General features: G+C 38.8%; 1 protein-coding gene across 2 annotated transcripts in view; it reads left to right on the top strand.

Annotated features, from left to right (window-relative positions):
* ncanb (neurocan b) overlaps window positions 1-17,658 on the top strand; it is a 172,654-nt gene that overhangs the window by 80,036 nt on the left and 74,960 nt on the right. For both annotated transcript variants that reach the window (XM_005733989.1, XM_005733990.1), the window contains exon 10: window positions 14,989-15,105. In XM_005733989.1, the coding sequence (XP_005734046.1) occupies window positions 14,989-15,105 (117 nt within the window). The remainder of the gene's footprint in view (window positions 1-14,988; window positions 15,106-17,658) is intronic.

Below are 17,658 nucleotides of genomic sequence, written 5' to 3'. Positions count from 1 at the left end.
TGTGTGTGTGTGTGTGTGTGTGTGTGTGTGTGTGTGTGTGTGTGTGTGTGTGTGTGTGTGTGTGTGTGTGTGTGTGTGTGTGTGTGTGTGCGTTCCCTTCTATTACCAATTTTCTGACCTAAATCCATTTAGATAGTTGCATTGTGGAGACCTGACTAGATTTCAGGGACAAAAAACAAGTCCCTAAAGTTTAACTCATTCAATATAAGGTTAGGCAAGAAGTAGTTATCCTTAGGGTTTAGAACCCTGAAACGAATAAAAGTGTAATGTCCTCTAAAGGAATAGAAATAGAACTGCTCGTGTCGCCTTTCCTTTTCATTTAAAGCAAAAAAAAAATGTCGTGTGTCGAAAGTCAGTGAGGGTGTTTCCAAGCATGCTTGGCATATTTGTAGATTTTTGCAGAAAAGATTTGGAAAAAGTAGAATAGAAACTGAAGTATTTTGGAGATTAATCATTGCCTTCTCAGCCAGTCTCAGCATTAGCCTCATCTCTTTTAAGCATATGTGTCAATCGCAGTGAGGAAATGGCTCGTCATTTTCAAGTGTGGAAATAAGCTTCACCAAGCAAGAAAGTATTTTTGTTTTTGATTCAGTTTAACTAGACACAAATGTACACCATCACACTGTGTTTCCAAGGGAGGTTGTTCCTTTTAAAATTTCATTTCAAATTCTAGTGTGTCTCAGTGATGTGCACCTAGTGCTTAGTTCCATGATTTCTAACAATCACAGTTAGAAATGCAGTGTCTTTTAGGTGTGAAATGTTTCTGATCTATACACCCACCAAGAGTTATATCCAACACAGTCCAACACAGGTACAAAAATTAAATATGAATGACTTCAAAGAAACCCTCTCAGAGCAGCACCAGCTTCTTATTGAGAACAGTCTGTGCTTGGGTGAGGTTGGACAGGTAGGTCACCATTAACAGGTCATTGATGTTGGAATTGAGCATGTTCTCAAAGTCCTCAGGTGAGATAGTGGGTACTTTGTTTACCAGATCCATCAGGAAACGGCCCACGCTGTTGTCTGCTGTCACCTTGCCAGACAGCACATCCTCAATGTATGCCAGCACTGTGGTCAACATGTACAAACAGCATTAGATGACATATAACAGAAATATAAATGATAATTGGTTTTACAGCTTATTTGAAACAATGTTTAACAAATCATCAAAAGCATTTTTTCTTGCTAAAACCTCCTTATTATTCTGAAAATGCCGAAACTCACAAAATTCAACCATTTTCCAACCTCTTGCTTCTGATTTGCATGGAACTCCTTTGTAAATCTTTTGCACCACATGTGCTACAAGGGCATAAAAATATCAGAGGAGGACTGTGGATTTCAAGGTCAAAGCATACCATCATGTTCCTTGCACTTCATGTGGCACATTTTGCAGTGCAGCTTACTGAATACTGAAAATATGAAACAGCGTACTGCACTCGTTGCACACTTAATTTGACAGCATATTTTTCATTGACCGTGCATCTTGATGGAATTGTTCAATCACTTCATGTGTAACGCTGCAAATTCTTTAAGTCAAAATATAAATAATTCATAATCATTGGCAGTGTTTAAGCCCCTTTTTAGTTCTGTGGGTATATAAAATGTTATTAGACAGTTAAAAATGGGAGGATGTGGTTGATTCAATATTCTATTTCACAAAGCTCTGAAAATGAAAGCAAAGACAAATTGAAGAGAAGGGGGAAGAAACCCAAAGTGGATCGAATGTGTTTGTGATGATAAGCCAGGATGGATTATTTTGCTGCCACTCTGACAGTCCAGATAATGCAATTTATTTAGCACGATCGGAGACGCTACAAGTGCTGCTCTTGTAACAATGGACCCTCAATTTGTTCGTCAGTCTCGCTTTACAGGGCTGTGGAATTGGGTTGTGTTGAATCCCTGGTATGTTACTCCTCTCCGGTCCTATCCAGGCTGATTCGGTGTGACGCTCGGCCCACAAGGTGCTCACTAAGAGTGCATCGGCTGCTTTCTGCTGTCTCAGGCTGCTGGTGCTGTAGCTAATCGCAAGTGTCATGCTTTTTCATATTTTGTGTTGTTGTGTGTGCGCGCTTGTGTGTGTGTGTGTATGTGTTTGCTTGGAGAAAAAAAAATTAAATATAGTTAAAAAGAGATGAAGTTGAAAGTGGGAAGTTTTATTTAAATTTGCAATGGACCAAAAGCCAGATTGGGCTAAACTAGATTTGTAAACTTTCATCAGCTTCAGCTTTTTGTATATATATTTTTTTTCTTGTATTGTGAAGTGCAAGTTTGTTTGAATTAATTGTTTTTTCTGTAACGCATCTGAGCCTGTTTGCTTCTCTTTTTGTTTTGGGTTTGTTTTTGTGTTATATTTTGAAAATAAAATTGCAATGGACTCTCGGGATCTACACAAAGAAAAATTGTGTAGATTGTGTAGATATAAAGCAATCTAAGATATGCTTTATATCTTAGATTCCTGAGAGTAGCCACCCTTTGCTGGTTTATTGACAGCGCTGCAAACTCTTGGCCTTTTCTCAATGAGCTTCATGATGTAATCACCTGAAATAGTTTTTACTACACAGGTGGGCCCTGTCAGGGTTCATTTGTGGAATTTCTTGAACTCTTAATGGTGTGGGGACAATCAGTTGTGTTGTGCAGAAGTCAGTTTGGTACACAGTTGAGAGCCCTATTTGACAACTGTTAGAATTCATATTGTGGTAAGAACCAATCAGCTAAGTAAAGAGAAACAGCAGTCCATCATTGCTGAACTGAAGGTCAGTCAGTGGAGAAAATTACTAAAACTTTGAATGTGTGCCCAGTCACAAAAACCATCAAGTGCTACGATGAAACTGGTTCACATGAGGACTGCCCCAGGAAAGGAAGACCAAGAGTCACCTCTGGTGCTGAGGATAAATTCATCCGAGTCACCAGTCTCAGAAATTGCAAGTTAACAGCATCTCAGATTAGAGCCCAGATAAATGCTACGAGTTCCAGTAGAAGACACATCTCTTCATCAAATGTTCAGAGGAGACTGCGCGAATCAGGCCTTTATGGTCAAATAGCTGCTAAGAAACTATGACTAAGGAAAAGCAACAAGCATAAGAGATTTTGGGCCAAGAAACACAAGGAGTGGACATTAGAGCAGTGGAAATCTGTGCTTTGGTCTGATGAGTTCAGATTTGAGATCTTTGGTTCCACCTGCTGTGTCTTTGTGTGACGCAGAAAAGGATGGTCTCTACATGCATGGTTCCCACTGCGAAGCGTGGAGGAGGAGACGTGATGGTGTGGGGGTGCTTTGCTGGTGACACTGATGGGGATCTATTCAAAAGTGACGGCCACAGCATCCTGCAGTGACATCCTAGTTTTATTTATTTAGTTGGACCATCATTAATTTTTCAACAAGACAATGATCCCAAACACACCTCCAGGTTGTGCAAAGGCTGTTTGACCAAGTAAATGAGCCATGGAGTGCTGTCCCTGATGGCCTGTCCTCCACAGTCAGCAGACCTAAACTCAGTCGAGATGGTTTAGGATGAGATGGACCACAGGGGGAAGGCAAAAGAGCCCTCAGTGCTCAGCATCTGTGGGAACTCGTCCTCATGAAGCACATCGAGAGAATGCCAAGAGTGTGCAAAGCAGTAATCAAAGCAAAGCGTGGCTTTAAAAACCATTAAATGAGAAGGTGTGTCCAACCTTTTGACTCGTGTATATATATGGTCTTGTTTTTCATTTTAATTTTTTATTTGGTAATACATCTTATTTGGGCTTTTTTCCTTTATGCGTCTCCACAGCTCTGTCTGTTTTGTGTCACATACACCAGCAGGGTTAACTTACCCCATTGAAATATGACTGAAATTGATCCCCGTACAATTTAAATAAATAATACTTTGGAATAGTTTAATATATTGGCAAGGTAGTAGGAGTCATTTGAGTAATCCAGTGTTGATTGCAACTTTAAGCATTCTTATTAATAATTAATGGAGCACTGTTAATGGTTACTTGTGGAATGGCTGAGCAGTGTGTTTGACATCTAGAACTACAGTTTAGATCCAGTGTTGCTTTCACCCCTTTTCACCTCTGGACACACTCTCTCTCTCACAGACACACACAGGTGTGTAACGGCAACTAGACAAAGGACATCATATGTGGTCAGATGGACAGAAAAAGCTTCTCCCTCCCCTGCAGTGCTCATAAATCCTATTTTGTCAGACTCAGTGCAGTAATCACATCACTACACCTGCTCCATGAACAACCTTGCCTCTAAGATGTGAACACATTCCCAAAGGGTGCCGGCTTCTGTCTGCAGCTTTTGAAGTGCATCAGGTGTTCTGATCATCCAATCAGCTCCTGCGAGATCAGAAGTCAGGAGACTGATCGATAGAATTACAAATGACTTCACACTGTTTGTAGTTTTTTGGCCTTTACAGTCACCTACCCTAATCAGTTTTATCACTACATTGACAATGTGACTTTGCACAGAGAACTTTCCGGTGTTTTATAGATTAACACTGACAATTGAAACCTTTGACTTTTGAGAGACAAAAAACAGATTTAGATGTACATTTACAAGCCGTTCAATAATGACATTAAATCATAGAGAACACACTTCTGAGGCAGCTGCTCCTAGACTTTTTTTTTTTTTGCAGAATTTGCCTGATTGCTATCCCTTGGTCTTCCAGTTAAATGCAGACTGTGTCATTTCCACCCCTAGGGGTTTCTCAATAAAACTGATAATAAAAAAGGTAATTTGACAGCGTTGTGAAGGAGGATGAGGTTGTAGAAGTTGTTGTCTTACTACCATTGCCGCAAAAGTCTAGTGTGGGTAAAACTTTTTAATATAAAACCTCATGGTATCGTTCAGGGAAACAGGGGTAAGATGATAACGTCCGTCAGTGAATATTATTTTAACTCGAAACACGATATCTTGATGTTGGTAAGATGATATTTCAAATAAGCCAACCCTATCCCAAAACGCTTTCTCCAGATGAACAGATTCAACCTTTTGGGATTTACTTACCTGGATGATTGAGCATGCATCAAGACAATCTAACTCTATCAATTCATTCTAATGAAATATGTAACTTTAGCTAAGATAACGTTATTTTCTTACCTTCCCACTAAACATTGGCTGTTGGATAGATGTACAGATCATTTTTTTATTGGATTTTGTTATTTATAAATATCAACATTATTGTTTGAAAAATAACACAAAAGAACAGATTATTTTTAAACAAAAACAATTTATTACGTGTTGGCCAATTTATTTATTCAGCACATGTATTTTTTGTGCTTATTTTACATTTTCTTGTTTTTCCTTAATTGGTTTATTTATTTGTTGAATAAATCAACTTAATTGTTTGTAACCAGGCTAAAACTTTATTAAAATGTGTTGAAAGATTAAAAACATTGAGATCCATGTTAAAATGTAAAATTATAGTAGTATTTAGTATTTAGAAAAACTTTTTGAAATTCCTTTTAGAAGGAGTACAATGTGTTTACTAAGTTTAAAAGAGCTTTTGCACTATATATGATTATTTTTTATGAGTACCCTGTTTTATTGTGAAGAGCTTTGAAAGAGGAAGTCAATGTTGTTGTGATCGGCAGCAGGACAGAGAAGTTGCGATGGAGTTTGTACAAGTGTATGTATGAACTGGACTATCTGCTCGACAGTCTTTGTCGATGTGCACATTTTGCAAACTGTCTTTGAGAAGCTGGGGACATATCTGGTCGAAATCCACCATGCAGCTGCTCACTTTTGTTTTAGCTTAAGAGCCCACAAAATCTTGGAGATGTCCGCTGATCACTGTTAGGTTTTGTATTGTTGATTGTCATTTATGCTTAGAAATATCTACTTATATATGCTTAGAGCAGCGAATAGATTCAAGCTACAAACCTATCAATCACTGCATTCCTTCACACACAACTTTTTGTGTACAGGAAACATGCCCTCCACTCTTTGGACACATGGGACTACAGAGCCTTCAGAAGCAGTATAAAAACAATCTCTATAATGAGTCGAAGTTTGCCATTGAAAAAACGTCCACAACAACCACATTTTGGCCCGTACCTGGAGGTCATATGGACAACAACACTAGACGTTGCCTGGTGTTACAAAACAAACCCTTCAGTAGCTGAAAATTGCACGTCCATAGTTGCATATGCAACTATCCATAATTAACATTTAGCTGATTGTCCCTTCAAGGTCATTTTTTTTGTGTATGTTCAAGCAGCTTACTAAGCAGCTTCTGTTGTTAGGTTTGCCACTGGCAGTCCTGCTATATTGCCTTGCACCATTTATGGTGTATTACACTGAATCTGTTCTGTACACTGAAATGTCTTCTGTTTATTACCTTCGCCTCTCCGTGTGGGATGCACTGGGGCATTTGCCTCCCAGGTAGACACTAAGCAGAAGTTGTTGGTATGATCAAAAAATGATGGTATATGCAGCAGGTCAGGTGTTTTCTGCTGAATATTCCCCATCAAAGGCCACAGGATGTTACACAAGAAGTCAGTTTTGATCATCTCACCGAGGGACAAATTGGAGGCGCACAACATCTGGAAAGTTGAAAAAATAGCGAAGAATGGTCCTGGTCCCAGCCCTTGACTTGACACATCACTTTAAGTTTTGAAAAAAGTAGAATTTAGAAGCAAAAACTGCTGTTTGGTTTCTGAGTCATAGCTGGAGATCCAGCATTTTTTTACCACCAATGATCCTCCACTCAAAAGTCAGGCCATTTGAAAACAAAATTGGTATTTGACCTTGGGGTCAGTGGTAAAATCACACAAGTACATAGGATCAGAACAGGTCTACCAGGGGATGTTTTGAAAATAGTTGTATGCAATAGCTTGGTAGCTGGCAAGAGTAAAGTGCAAAATTTACATTGTTCAGTTTGTAGCACAGATGCAACTGACTTTTCGTTAAAACCATGAGATTATATTTTTAAATCCCCACTTGTTTTAATAGAGTAACCAATAGGAAGTGAAAATATTGCAATTATATAGCATTTCACCAAGAAAGAGGAAGTACAAAGATAATTTTTAAAACCTGAAAACCACAGTTGTGATAGCCTCCAGCTCCCTAATGGCCCTTAACTGGATAAATACAAGAGGATGGATGGATGGAATGAATTGCATTCAGTTAAACCATATTTAATTTTCTTCTAAAAGGCTACCAGTCTTCACACGTATCTTGTGTACCACTGCTTTAGATTGGTAAAGGGAGAGCAGGAAGCAGCTTTTTCCCAGGGAGTTGAGACTGGCTGTTGTGTACATGATCCCTTAACTTGTAGGCCTGAGAAGTTTAGTTTAATGCTCCAGACTGCAGACCGACAGCTCTTGGGTGCATTAAATTGACGGTTGGGGCACCGACATCAGTAAGAGGCGAGAGCTGCCCTATCCACAAGTAAACTTAACCTCTGTCTCACTCTATCTCTTCTTCTGCCCTTTTCCACTTTCTTACCTTCCCTTTCCACCTTTGTGTAGCTCACCTCTGTAAATCAATCACTTTGAAGTAATCTAAGATTGCATTGGGGTCTGCATCTCTGTGCTAGAGAGACGTGTTATCTATATTTCAACACAAAGCGGTTTTATATTTCCCCAGTGTGTATTCAGCTTGCAGTGGCAGTAATTGTGGCTGATCTGCACTGAGTGACTTTCCTGCCCAGGGGACACTGATACATGGCTAATGTTCAGACATGTGAGTCTCTATGTCATTCCTGTCAGAGGCGAGATGGAAATTTGAAGTCATATAGGTCATACGGATTATTGACTGAACCGTAGACTTTGGCAGAGCATACAGTAGAGCCAACTTTTTACAATGGGTGTATTTTTCATCATGGAAAGTCATGCCGCACCTAATTATCTTAAAGAGCACTTCTAGTTTTATACAATCTGGCCTAGTACTCATTGCTGAGCTGTGCAAACACTAGAAGTATTAAGGAGAAGATAAGAATGATTAGAACTTAGGTGTGAGATCCCTAAAAGTTAAATGGGCTTTCATTGCTTTCTCATTTCCTGTGTGTCTGTATACCATAAAAGGTGTGACTATGAAGTTCAGCAAGTCTGCACCTAAAAATTAAAAACGTGCACATCGTTTCTGAAACATCCCCAGGAAGTCACGTTTTGCCCTCTTCTTCTTGCGTGTCCGCAGCATTGTTTCAACATTTCTAGTTTTTTGCGTATTTTACTCTATTTTAAATTCTAGACTCCCCAAGTGTGGGGAATTCTTGGAGTTATACAGCACAGATGTTGCCACTTTCATATACAAAAAATGAACTTGTGATAAAATAGATGTTCACGGTGGCCATTGAACAAGTGACTATATAAATATTTCACACTGCACACACAGATGAGCTGCCACAGTGATGACAACAACTCTAGTGAAGCCCATACTTTGCAGTTTAGCCCTGGCATTCATCTGGCTCTAACATTTCTGTGTGCTTCGGTACCTTTTCGGAATGTATTGTAGCATTAAAGTTTTATGGGCCAGCTCTTTCTTGGGCCTAGGTGATGGCTTATCACGCTCAGAGAGGGGGAACACTTGAACAGGCTGAGGTATGATCTGTGTCTCAGCAAAGCTATTACAAGGTTCACTGAGTCCAAGCACAGCTAAATGGTGGGTGATAAGCAGGTGTATATACAGCAAATGTAAGTGCATATGTGTGCAGTTTTGCCACATGTGGGTGTGCGTGTCACACATTTATTCATGCAGACTTCAGTGTTTCTGTCAGCACAACCTTTTCAGCAGGCTTCCATTCAGATGAATTTGCTAACCACTCAGCCTCAGACTTCATAGGACTTGAGACATTTCCCCAAGTGCAATCCTCTTTTATGGTCCATTCTAAATCCTGTGTGTGTACGAGCACACATCGAGGAGTAGCTTCCCAAATATGCCACAACGCTAAGATAATCTCTCTCTTGAGAGGCTTAGAAAAAACTAAAGATGACCCAATGGAGCAGTAAAATGTCACCCAGCAGAACATATTTCATAAAACTCTGCAGAGGAATGAAGAGATGTTGCAATATCTGCTCATTGTCAGGGATGAAGACTTTACATTATCTGTTTTGTGAGTATGAATTTGTGTCACACCGCAGACCTTAGCCCTGGAAGTTGAAAACCTGCAAGGCTGAAAATGTCTCTCTTTTGCTATATCTGCCTATTTCCGTGTGTCTATGTCAGGGACAAGTTTCTCTATCTTTCCCCTTGTCTTTTTTCGTACTCTAGCCTCCTATCTTTCTTCTTCGGTCTTCGGCACAGAAGGAGAAAGACACACAGAAAGGATAGAAGGAGCGACCTATTTAAAGACCAGTGTGTAATTAATCATAAGCTAGCAGCATTAAGAGAGGAAGAAATGTATGACAGTTCTCTCTGTGGCTTTCTGTCCCTCTCTAGTTGGCATTTTCTCATACTTGTGCTTCTCTTTAATAAATGTGAATTTCTATCTTCTCCTCCCATCTGTGTCACGGACCAGGGGCTTTATCTCCTCCCTCTCATACTTTTTAAAAACTGTTTTCCAATTATATAATAACCGCAGTTAATATACGTGTACAGACATGCCCACAAGTACACTGTTCCAAAAAATAGTAATGTCAAAGTATCTTACTGTATATTTTACAGTATATTTTTGTACTGTCTTTCTAGAATATTATTAAATTTACATAAGTAGACTGTGATTTTACATGTCAAAGGTAAAATAACATATCATTACTGTAAATATAGTAAAACACAATTTACTTCTTTTTTAAATATATTTTTTGTACATATGCATATTTAGATTGTAAAAATACATTCAGAAATGTATCATAATTTCACAAATACTTGTCTGTTATGTGAGAGAATGATCTGTTAAATTCAAATGTAATACTATGGAAAAATATATAAAATGATCAAAAATTAATGAGAATAATCAATAATTTAAAGAGTATTTGAATTATAATTTTGCTGAAAATTTCATGTCATCTAGGTCTGATTCAATCATTCAGAGGTAACAAGTGAAAATATAATTAATAGGAATAAAAATAAAAATAAAAACCATATAAAACATTGCACGGCCACGCTGTGCTAATTATATATTTTTAAAAATAAATGTAGAGGTAGGAATTGCAATTAATATAAATCTTAAAGTATTCACAACATTCCTGAACAGAAATAGGCCTCTGCACCTGGGGTGAGGGTGTGGCCATGAAAACAATGTGACATGCCATTGGATGTTGGGACACATAATAACATGACGCTAAGCATCGGCCAATGAATGTGAACTAATAACCACAAGGTCGCGGGTATGGCTGCACTGTAGGAAAAAATCCTAATATAAAAGTATTTTACTGCATTTTACAGTTTTGTTCTGTTCTTCTAGAATATCATTAAAGTTAGGTAAATAGACTGTGATTTCACATTTCAAATGTAAATTAACGTTAAATCACTGTAATGCAATAAAACATAATTTTATTGATATATTGATATACCTTTATTAGTCCCACAAGGGGAAATTTCACAAATATCTGTCCGTTATTTGAAAGATTGAACTGTTGAATTCAAATGTAATGCTATGTATTTGATTTGATTTGATATACCTTTATTAGTCCCACAAGGGGAAATTTCATAAGGCTGCCGACCTATTGCACGCAATGGCGGCGCCATCTTACCCTCCGACCATACATACATTACACAAAACATCACATGGGGAAGACAGGTCAGAGAGGTATAACAATGGAAAATGCACCACATGAGGAAAGATAAGGAGAAAAAAAGAACTCCCCCCAGACTGAGCTCCAACAGGGTGATCAGTTTGAGAACAGAAAAAAACACCTCTGCACATAGCACATGAAAAAACTTTTAATACACCAAAGAAACACATGACAAGCAAGCAGGGGTGGGTAAAGGGTGAGAGACAGCCGATTTAGACAGTACATCCGGGCCTGCAGCCTGTACGCTGGTCTCCTTGATCCACCGTCAGCATCAGAGGGGAATAAGCGTGGAAGGCGTTTGGAAAGGGAGGGGGGGATGAGTGTGTGGAAAAGTATATAACATGATTCCTATAACCTTGTGTTACATCACATAAGTATTATTATCATTGCTATTTAGGGCAATTGCGGCTCAAGAGTTGGCAGTTTGCCTTGTGATCAGAGGGTTGCCGGTTCGAGCCCCGGCTCGGACGCTCTCGGTATTGTGTCTGTGGTCAAGACTCTTCGCCTACTGGTGATGGCCAGAGGGGCCGATGGTGCGATATGGCAACCTCGCCTCTGTCAGTCTCTCCCAGGGCATGCAATCCATTATTATTTAAACCAACTGTTAACTGTATATTTCTGTACATTTACGTATTATGATTCATATTGCCACATTCATTGACCTTGTTTATAGGTAATTTCATTGTTTGATCACGTTAAAATGTTCCTAATTTGATGTCTAAAAGCACTTGGAAAAGGCAGAATCCCATGTGAGATTAGCGTAACAAACTGTATTTTCATTACTGAAAATAACTGTATTTTCATGAGGAAGTTATTTTCTGTTATTTTACGGTAGTATTTTGGCGCCCCAGCTGCCAGAATATTACCGTTTTTTTAAGATGTTTTTTTTTAATAGTGTACTAGATGCAATGGGCTGGCTTTGTGTCTTCTTAAACATTCAAGCAGAACCTTGATGTGTACTGAAACTTTCCTGTACTCACACAATCCATACCTATGATTTCAGCACCAAGTCTGCAGGCTATTGTTTGTGGACAGATGGTGAAGAACACGGTCTCATTTGTGTGTAATAAGTCGTTACTAATTGTCTGCAGATTGGATCAATGTTCTATTCTGCTACAGCTCAGCTCCTTGTCTGTGTATTACCATAGACTGCACTGCCACCATTTATCACTGCTGGTAGAGGAAAAGTCCTTTTAAACTCATTATTAAGGCAATTTTGCTAGAACTACTTTAATTATAGCAAGAAATCATTTCTTTTGTGGCAAAAATTGAACCAATAGGAATTCATTTATGAGGTTTTTATGGCATAAATGCATACATTCCCATACATGAATAAACACAGCTGCCACACACAAGCTTTGCTCTAATTTTTCCTATCAGCTGGCAATGCCATTCACTGATATCTTAAAGGGCTTATGGATTACTTTTGAAGATCTGTCACTCTAATTTTTCACGATTGCAAAGAAGAGCCTTGTGCGACATTAATTCCAACAGCACCACAAGCCAAAGCTATAGTGATACTCTCTGTGGTTTGACTGAATGGGGGTATAGTCATAAGGAGTTTGCCTTTTGGGTTCTGAAGCCTTTTTCACTGATAACCTGGTCCTCAGCTGCCAGTTACTTTGTGTGCATCGCTACCTTTTCTACTGCACCAGTCAAGACTTGAGACATTTGTGTAACTGATTGAATGCCCAAAAACTGACAGAGATAATCAAATGGTAGACCTATTTTTGGCAGTATGTGGTAAAGTTTGAGTAAGTGTGACTCAAGCAGTTTATTTAAGTGGGAAAGAGACCATTGGTTTATTTCATTGCAACTTAAATGTAAACATTTAAAAGATAACATGTAGAGGTTTGTCGAAGAAGCCATATAGATATTTAAAACTCCAACATATTAGACTGTCTTTTTTTCTTTCAAACATATGAAACATAAACAGATTTCCCTAACATTTGTCTTGCATATTTATTTTTCCATTAATACTCGGCCAATCTCTGCTGGGATCAGCTAGTCTTTGTTTTTTGAGGCGTTCCAAACTGTGTTACCAACAGGGAAACTGCAGAAAGTCTCTACCTTCAAACTATGGAACATCAGCACTAACAATAGTTTAAGGATGTGTCTTGTCTCTTCTTTACTTTTTAAATTTTTGCTTTATCAGCAATTATAGATGCTGATACTGAAAGGCATTTACTAACAACATATAGCCAATATGGGCCAACCAGTAAATTGTTGGTGCTCTAATATAAAGTTGTATACTTAAAGTCTTGCTTCAGCCAGGTTGATCTCTACCTTAGCATATACATTTGGTTTTAATACGAGCAGACGATACTTTTTATGGGGAATTGGACAATTATTAGCTCTTTTATATTTGAAGTGCATACCATAAGGGTATCTCGCTGATACTGATACCTTCAAACACTGCACAACAACATTGCGAAGGACATTTGCTTCGCCCCCAATTCCAGTTAATGGTTTTATTTATATTATACAATGTAAAATGTAAAAAAGTACATTTTACAATGAATTACATTTTTTTTAATTAAATGTGGATTTCTAAGATTTGCAAATCATTGCATTCTGTTTAAATTTTACAAAACATCCTAACTTAATTGGAATTGGGTTAAGTTAATATTAGCTTTGAGGCACTATGATTTCTCTCTATTCAAGAGAGGTCAAGAGAATAAAGTTCAATAGGATCTGTGCCGAGCTGAAATAAAAAACATTATCGTCACTACTATTCATCACTGATTATTTATCCCTAATTTTCCATTAAAAAGAATTCTATGCATTTCTCCTTTTTTATTTTTTTTTTATTTGAAGTATGAAACATTATTGACTTTCAAGTCACTCGCTTTGAAGCTAAATGCATGTGTGTTACATGTGCACTGGTATTTATGGCGGCTAACCACCATTTCCACATTACCAATTTACCTTTAGCCATGGTGGATGAATTGATAGACAGATAACAACTCAGAAGGTGTCTGTCCTTCACCTCTTTCCTTCATTTCCGCAATTTTTTCTTTACCCGACATTTTCAAACCCAACCAAGCCTTCAAATTGACCATATCCTAAGTGTGTTTTCACTTTGTCATACACTACTAGTACTTAGAGATTTCCCCATTTCCATCAGCACGTCATTAACCTTTAAGCAATGTATGTTTTCAAATCACGTACAGTGTTGCTTTTTCCTCCCCACTGCTGAATTAAGAAATGAGCCTGTCTCTAATGGTTTTTCTCATTCGGCGAATCACTTTTATGTATTTTCAAAGCCAGCATTTCCATCATTGCCCCTGCCTGCTGTATCAACAGCAGCCCCTCTGCAACAGCAGGAGTTTATCACCATGTTTCACAGAAAATTGAACACGCGGCCACATTATATCTCGTGTGCATGCAATGAGTCAGGGTCAGAGAAACATCCAGATATTCACACACATATGCTTCCAGATGTGCACATGTATAAAGACAGTAACGCACCCACCAATGCAAGTGTTCCCACACTTTTAGACCAAGTGTACTCTGTGTTGTGCACAGCACCTCTATGCTCATACATCATTAAGTGAGCCTGGGTGTTATTATGGAGAAGATGCAGTGTATTAGATGCCCTGACAGATTGTGTCAGGGCCTGCAATCCTATCAGGATTGGATAATAAAAAGACACTTAATCTAGGCAGTTCCCTACAGTCCTTTGCACACAGAATAAAAAATCCTGATGATCATTCTGTGCTCTAACTGTCCTTGTCAAATTTTCTCCTCCCTCTGTCCCATACTAAAATATAAGTTCAATAATTACAAGTTAATCTCAATTTCCACCATTCATCTGCCAAAACATTTCCCATGAAAAGGCACAGAGTTATAGCCCACCAACGTAAAATGCGTTTATTACCTTCTCTGCAACTCACTAATGGGCCATAGAAATAGGTTCCTGCATCAGTATGGATGACTGGAGTATGATCAGCTAATTTATGAGGACCTTGTCTCATCAGTAAGACCTGAGATGTGGGACAGTCAACTTAGCATGCTGTCCTTCTGGTGTGCCCCATTTTACTATCATTCATGATAAATAGGGGCATGACAGACACAACAACAGCCAATCCGTCACCTTGTTGAAAGTCATAGAGTCTGAGACATACTGTCTGCCTATGCTCTTCTTCTATCCCTGCCAGAGAGGAGCCAAAAATGAGCTCAGTAAGGGTAATGACAGAGGCATAATGCGGGCACATTGCCTGTTATAGTTTGTGAAGACACTTTTATTATACTCTCTATCTATTGAAATATACCTGATAAATTCAGTTAACTTGTCCCTTGTCTTGTTTTCTTTCCTGACAGTGGAGAGTAATCCATGCCAGACCAATCCTTGCCTCCATGGTGGAAGCTGCCTGCAGGAAGGGGATGGTTACAGTTGCTACTGTCCTCAGGGGTTCTCTGGAGAGAGCTGTGAGATCGGTGAGTCACTGCCAGGTCAGGTATGAGTGAGGGAACCTCAGAGGTCAGCAGCTGCAAACTGCTGTGTCCCTGAAGCATAGGGGGAAATAATGACAGGCATATTCTGACTTAACATTTAACATGTGCAGTCTACTGTGAGGTGACTTCACGAGGAAATGGCAGATTGCCTCTGTGGGCCTTGTTTCCATATTATGTGTTTGAATAACTGATTACAATCTCAGCGGCTTCACTGTCAGGTCCAGGAGGCCTGGGTCAAGCTCCCTGACTGAAAATGAACATGGAATCTCCATATGCTGCAAGTCGGTCATTTGTGCCAGAGGCTGTTCAAGATGAAGTATAGAGTATGTGCCTGAACTGTGTGTGAGTGTGTGTGTGTGTTTTCACCTTCTGCCCTGAGAGCAGTGGGCAGCTCATGTTTCCACTCAGCTATGTGATGTGAGAATGTGTCTGTCAGAAAATGGCAGTGCAGTGATTTAGGTGAATGAGGCTGTGTGTGTGACACAAGGACATATAGGCCACAGAGGAGCTCTGAGCTCACTGAGCAGTGGAGCAGCTGATTAAAGTATTGTCGAAGCGGTGCACGCCGCAGTGGATGAGGGAAAATACAGGAAAGAAAAGGAAGGTGTGGCAGTAGTAGAAAATATCAAAGTGACTTTACTACTTTGAATGGCACTTTAAAAACTGAGAAACACTCAGTGGAAGACTTTGACTGAGCTTAAACACATCACCTTTGATGCAACGTTGTTGACAGCATTCAGTCTGACATTGATTCTGGGTCCTGGCCAAATTTCTGTGGGAAGACTACAGTAAATGTTAGCTTGTGCACAAGAGTTACACGATGTTGCAGTATGTGCATATCAAGCCATGTCCTTTTTTTGTGTTGTCCTTGCTGTAACAGCTCCAACAGATGAATTACAAACATCTCCAGTTGTGGTTCCGTCGTCCATGGTCTGATGTCTATGGTCTGATGGTCTTTTTCAGTTTTTCACAGTCATCCATGCAAAGACATTCGGCCACGCTGTGGTTTTAATGATCAATACTTATGGAAAGGAGTCACAGATCAGGGGTGAATATATTGACCTGGCTCTGATTATTCAATGCCTTTTAATGCTTTGACTCAAAAGTACCTATTATATAACATTTAGGCATGCCTGTGCATGAATGTCATTGAGGATCAATCAACACTCTGTTGGATCAATGAAAATTGATGCCAAATGAATGTATAACATCCACGAATGCACTTTGTAATGATTTTTAGCCATTGGATTTGGTTAAGGCTGCATAAAGCTTGATGGTTTATAGAAGCAGCTAGAATAAATTGTGATATTTTAGCTAAAATGTTTGGGCAGAAAAGCACTAAAAAGTCACAAAATATTGGTTATTTACTTATTTCTTCATTTCTGTGTCTCTCTTTGGCTTTCTTTTCTTTGAAGTTGTTATTTCCCAATGTAACTAAATTGCTGTGATGGCAATTAGAACAGCTGCATATCTGATGTGTTTTGCTATTACTTACCGCTAAAGGCAAAAAAGGTTAGCAACCTATAACAGAACATGCTTGACTACAATTTAAATATGTGCTATTTTGAAGAGGGAGTAGAAAGTCAGCTTTAATAACAGTGTTTCATTTCACATGTGTAGCCTCAGTGTCCTTAATCAGTCACTGATGGACAGCTTATTGAAGAGCTTCCATCTTTTTTCTTCTGGTTCAAATTGATTTTAGACAGCCAATACAATCCTATTATAGCCATAAAATCCAATAAACCAGTATTCCACCCATTGCCCCTGCTCCATACAAGGTGATTATTTAGGCAAAATGATGCAATGTCATCCTTAGGGACTGTCTCTGGAACTTTTGGGAATTCTTTGGCGAAAAGCATTTTAAAGAACTGGTGTCTTCATGCTTTTTGTTTCCTCTGTGAGTTTGTAGTTAGTATTTATGGAGGTGTGACAGTGTAAAAATTATCTTCCAACTCCACTCTAACTTCTATTCAGGGCTCTAACTTTATCTAAACCCACAGAAGGCTGTCAGTAAGACATATGGGCAGTAATAAATCTAAAGACATTAACAATCTTGTTTGAAGTTGTGGTATCCCACTGATCATGAGAACCAATTTTTAGAATGCTGCAATAGAAAAAGTGGTTGATGAGGCACATCAAAGCCTCTAAGTTTGATGGCCATGTGTTGATACACAGTGATTAATTATATTATCCATATCCCACAGCTGGAATGAGTTGGAGATACAGAATAATTTAATAAACATTTACTGCACAAATAAAATAGTTGAAGGACTTGTTGAAGTGATTATCTTTAATGATTCTTGTTGTAACAATGAAGTGTGTGGATTGCAATGTTAAGGTAAGGAGGCAAAGTTGACAGTTAACAGAAAGCTCTAGACTAACTTTTTGCCATGGGCGTACCGGCACAAAAGTTAGGCGCACACAAATTTTCTAATAATTGATATAATATAATGTGTTTTTCTGGATACACTGTGCTTTTTCAGCATTCAAAGATTGATGACACCGTGTCAGAGCACTGGCTATGAATTTCAGAAG

Source organism: Pundamilia nyererei, unplaced genomic scaffold (genome assembly GCF_000239375.1).
Source record: "Pundamilia nyererei isolate P.nyererei 1_Seehausen unplaced genomic scaffold, PunNye1.0 scaffold00056, whole genome shotgun sequence".
Taxonomy (NCBI): Eukaryota; Metazoa; Chordata; class Actinopteri; order Cichliformes; family Cichlidae; genus Pundamilia; species Pundamilia nyererei.
This window is presented reverse-complemented; position numbering and strand designations above follow the sequence as displayed.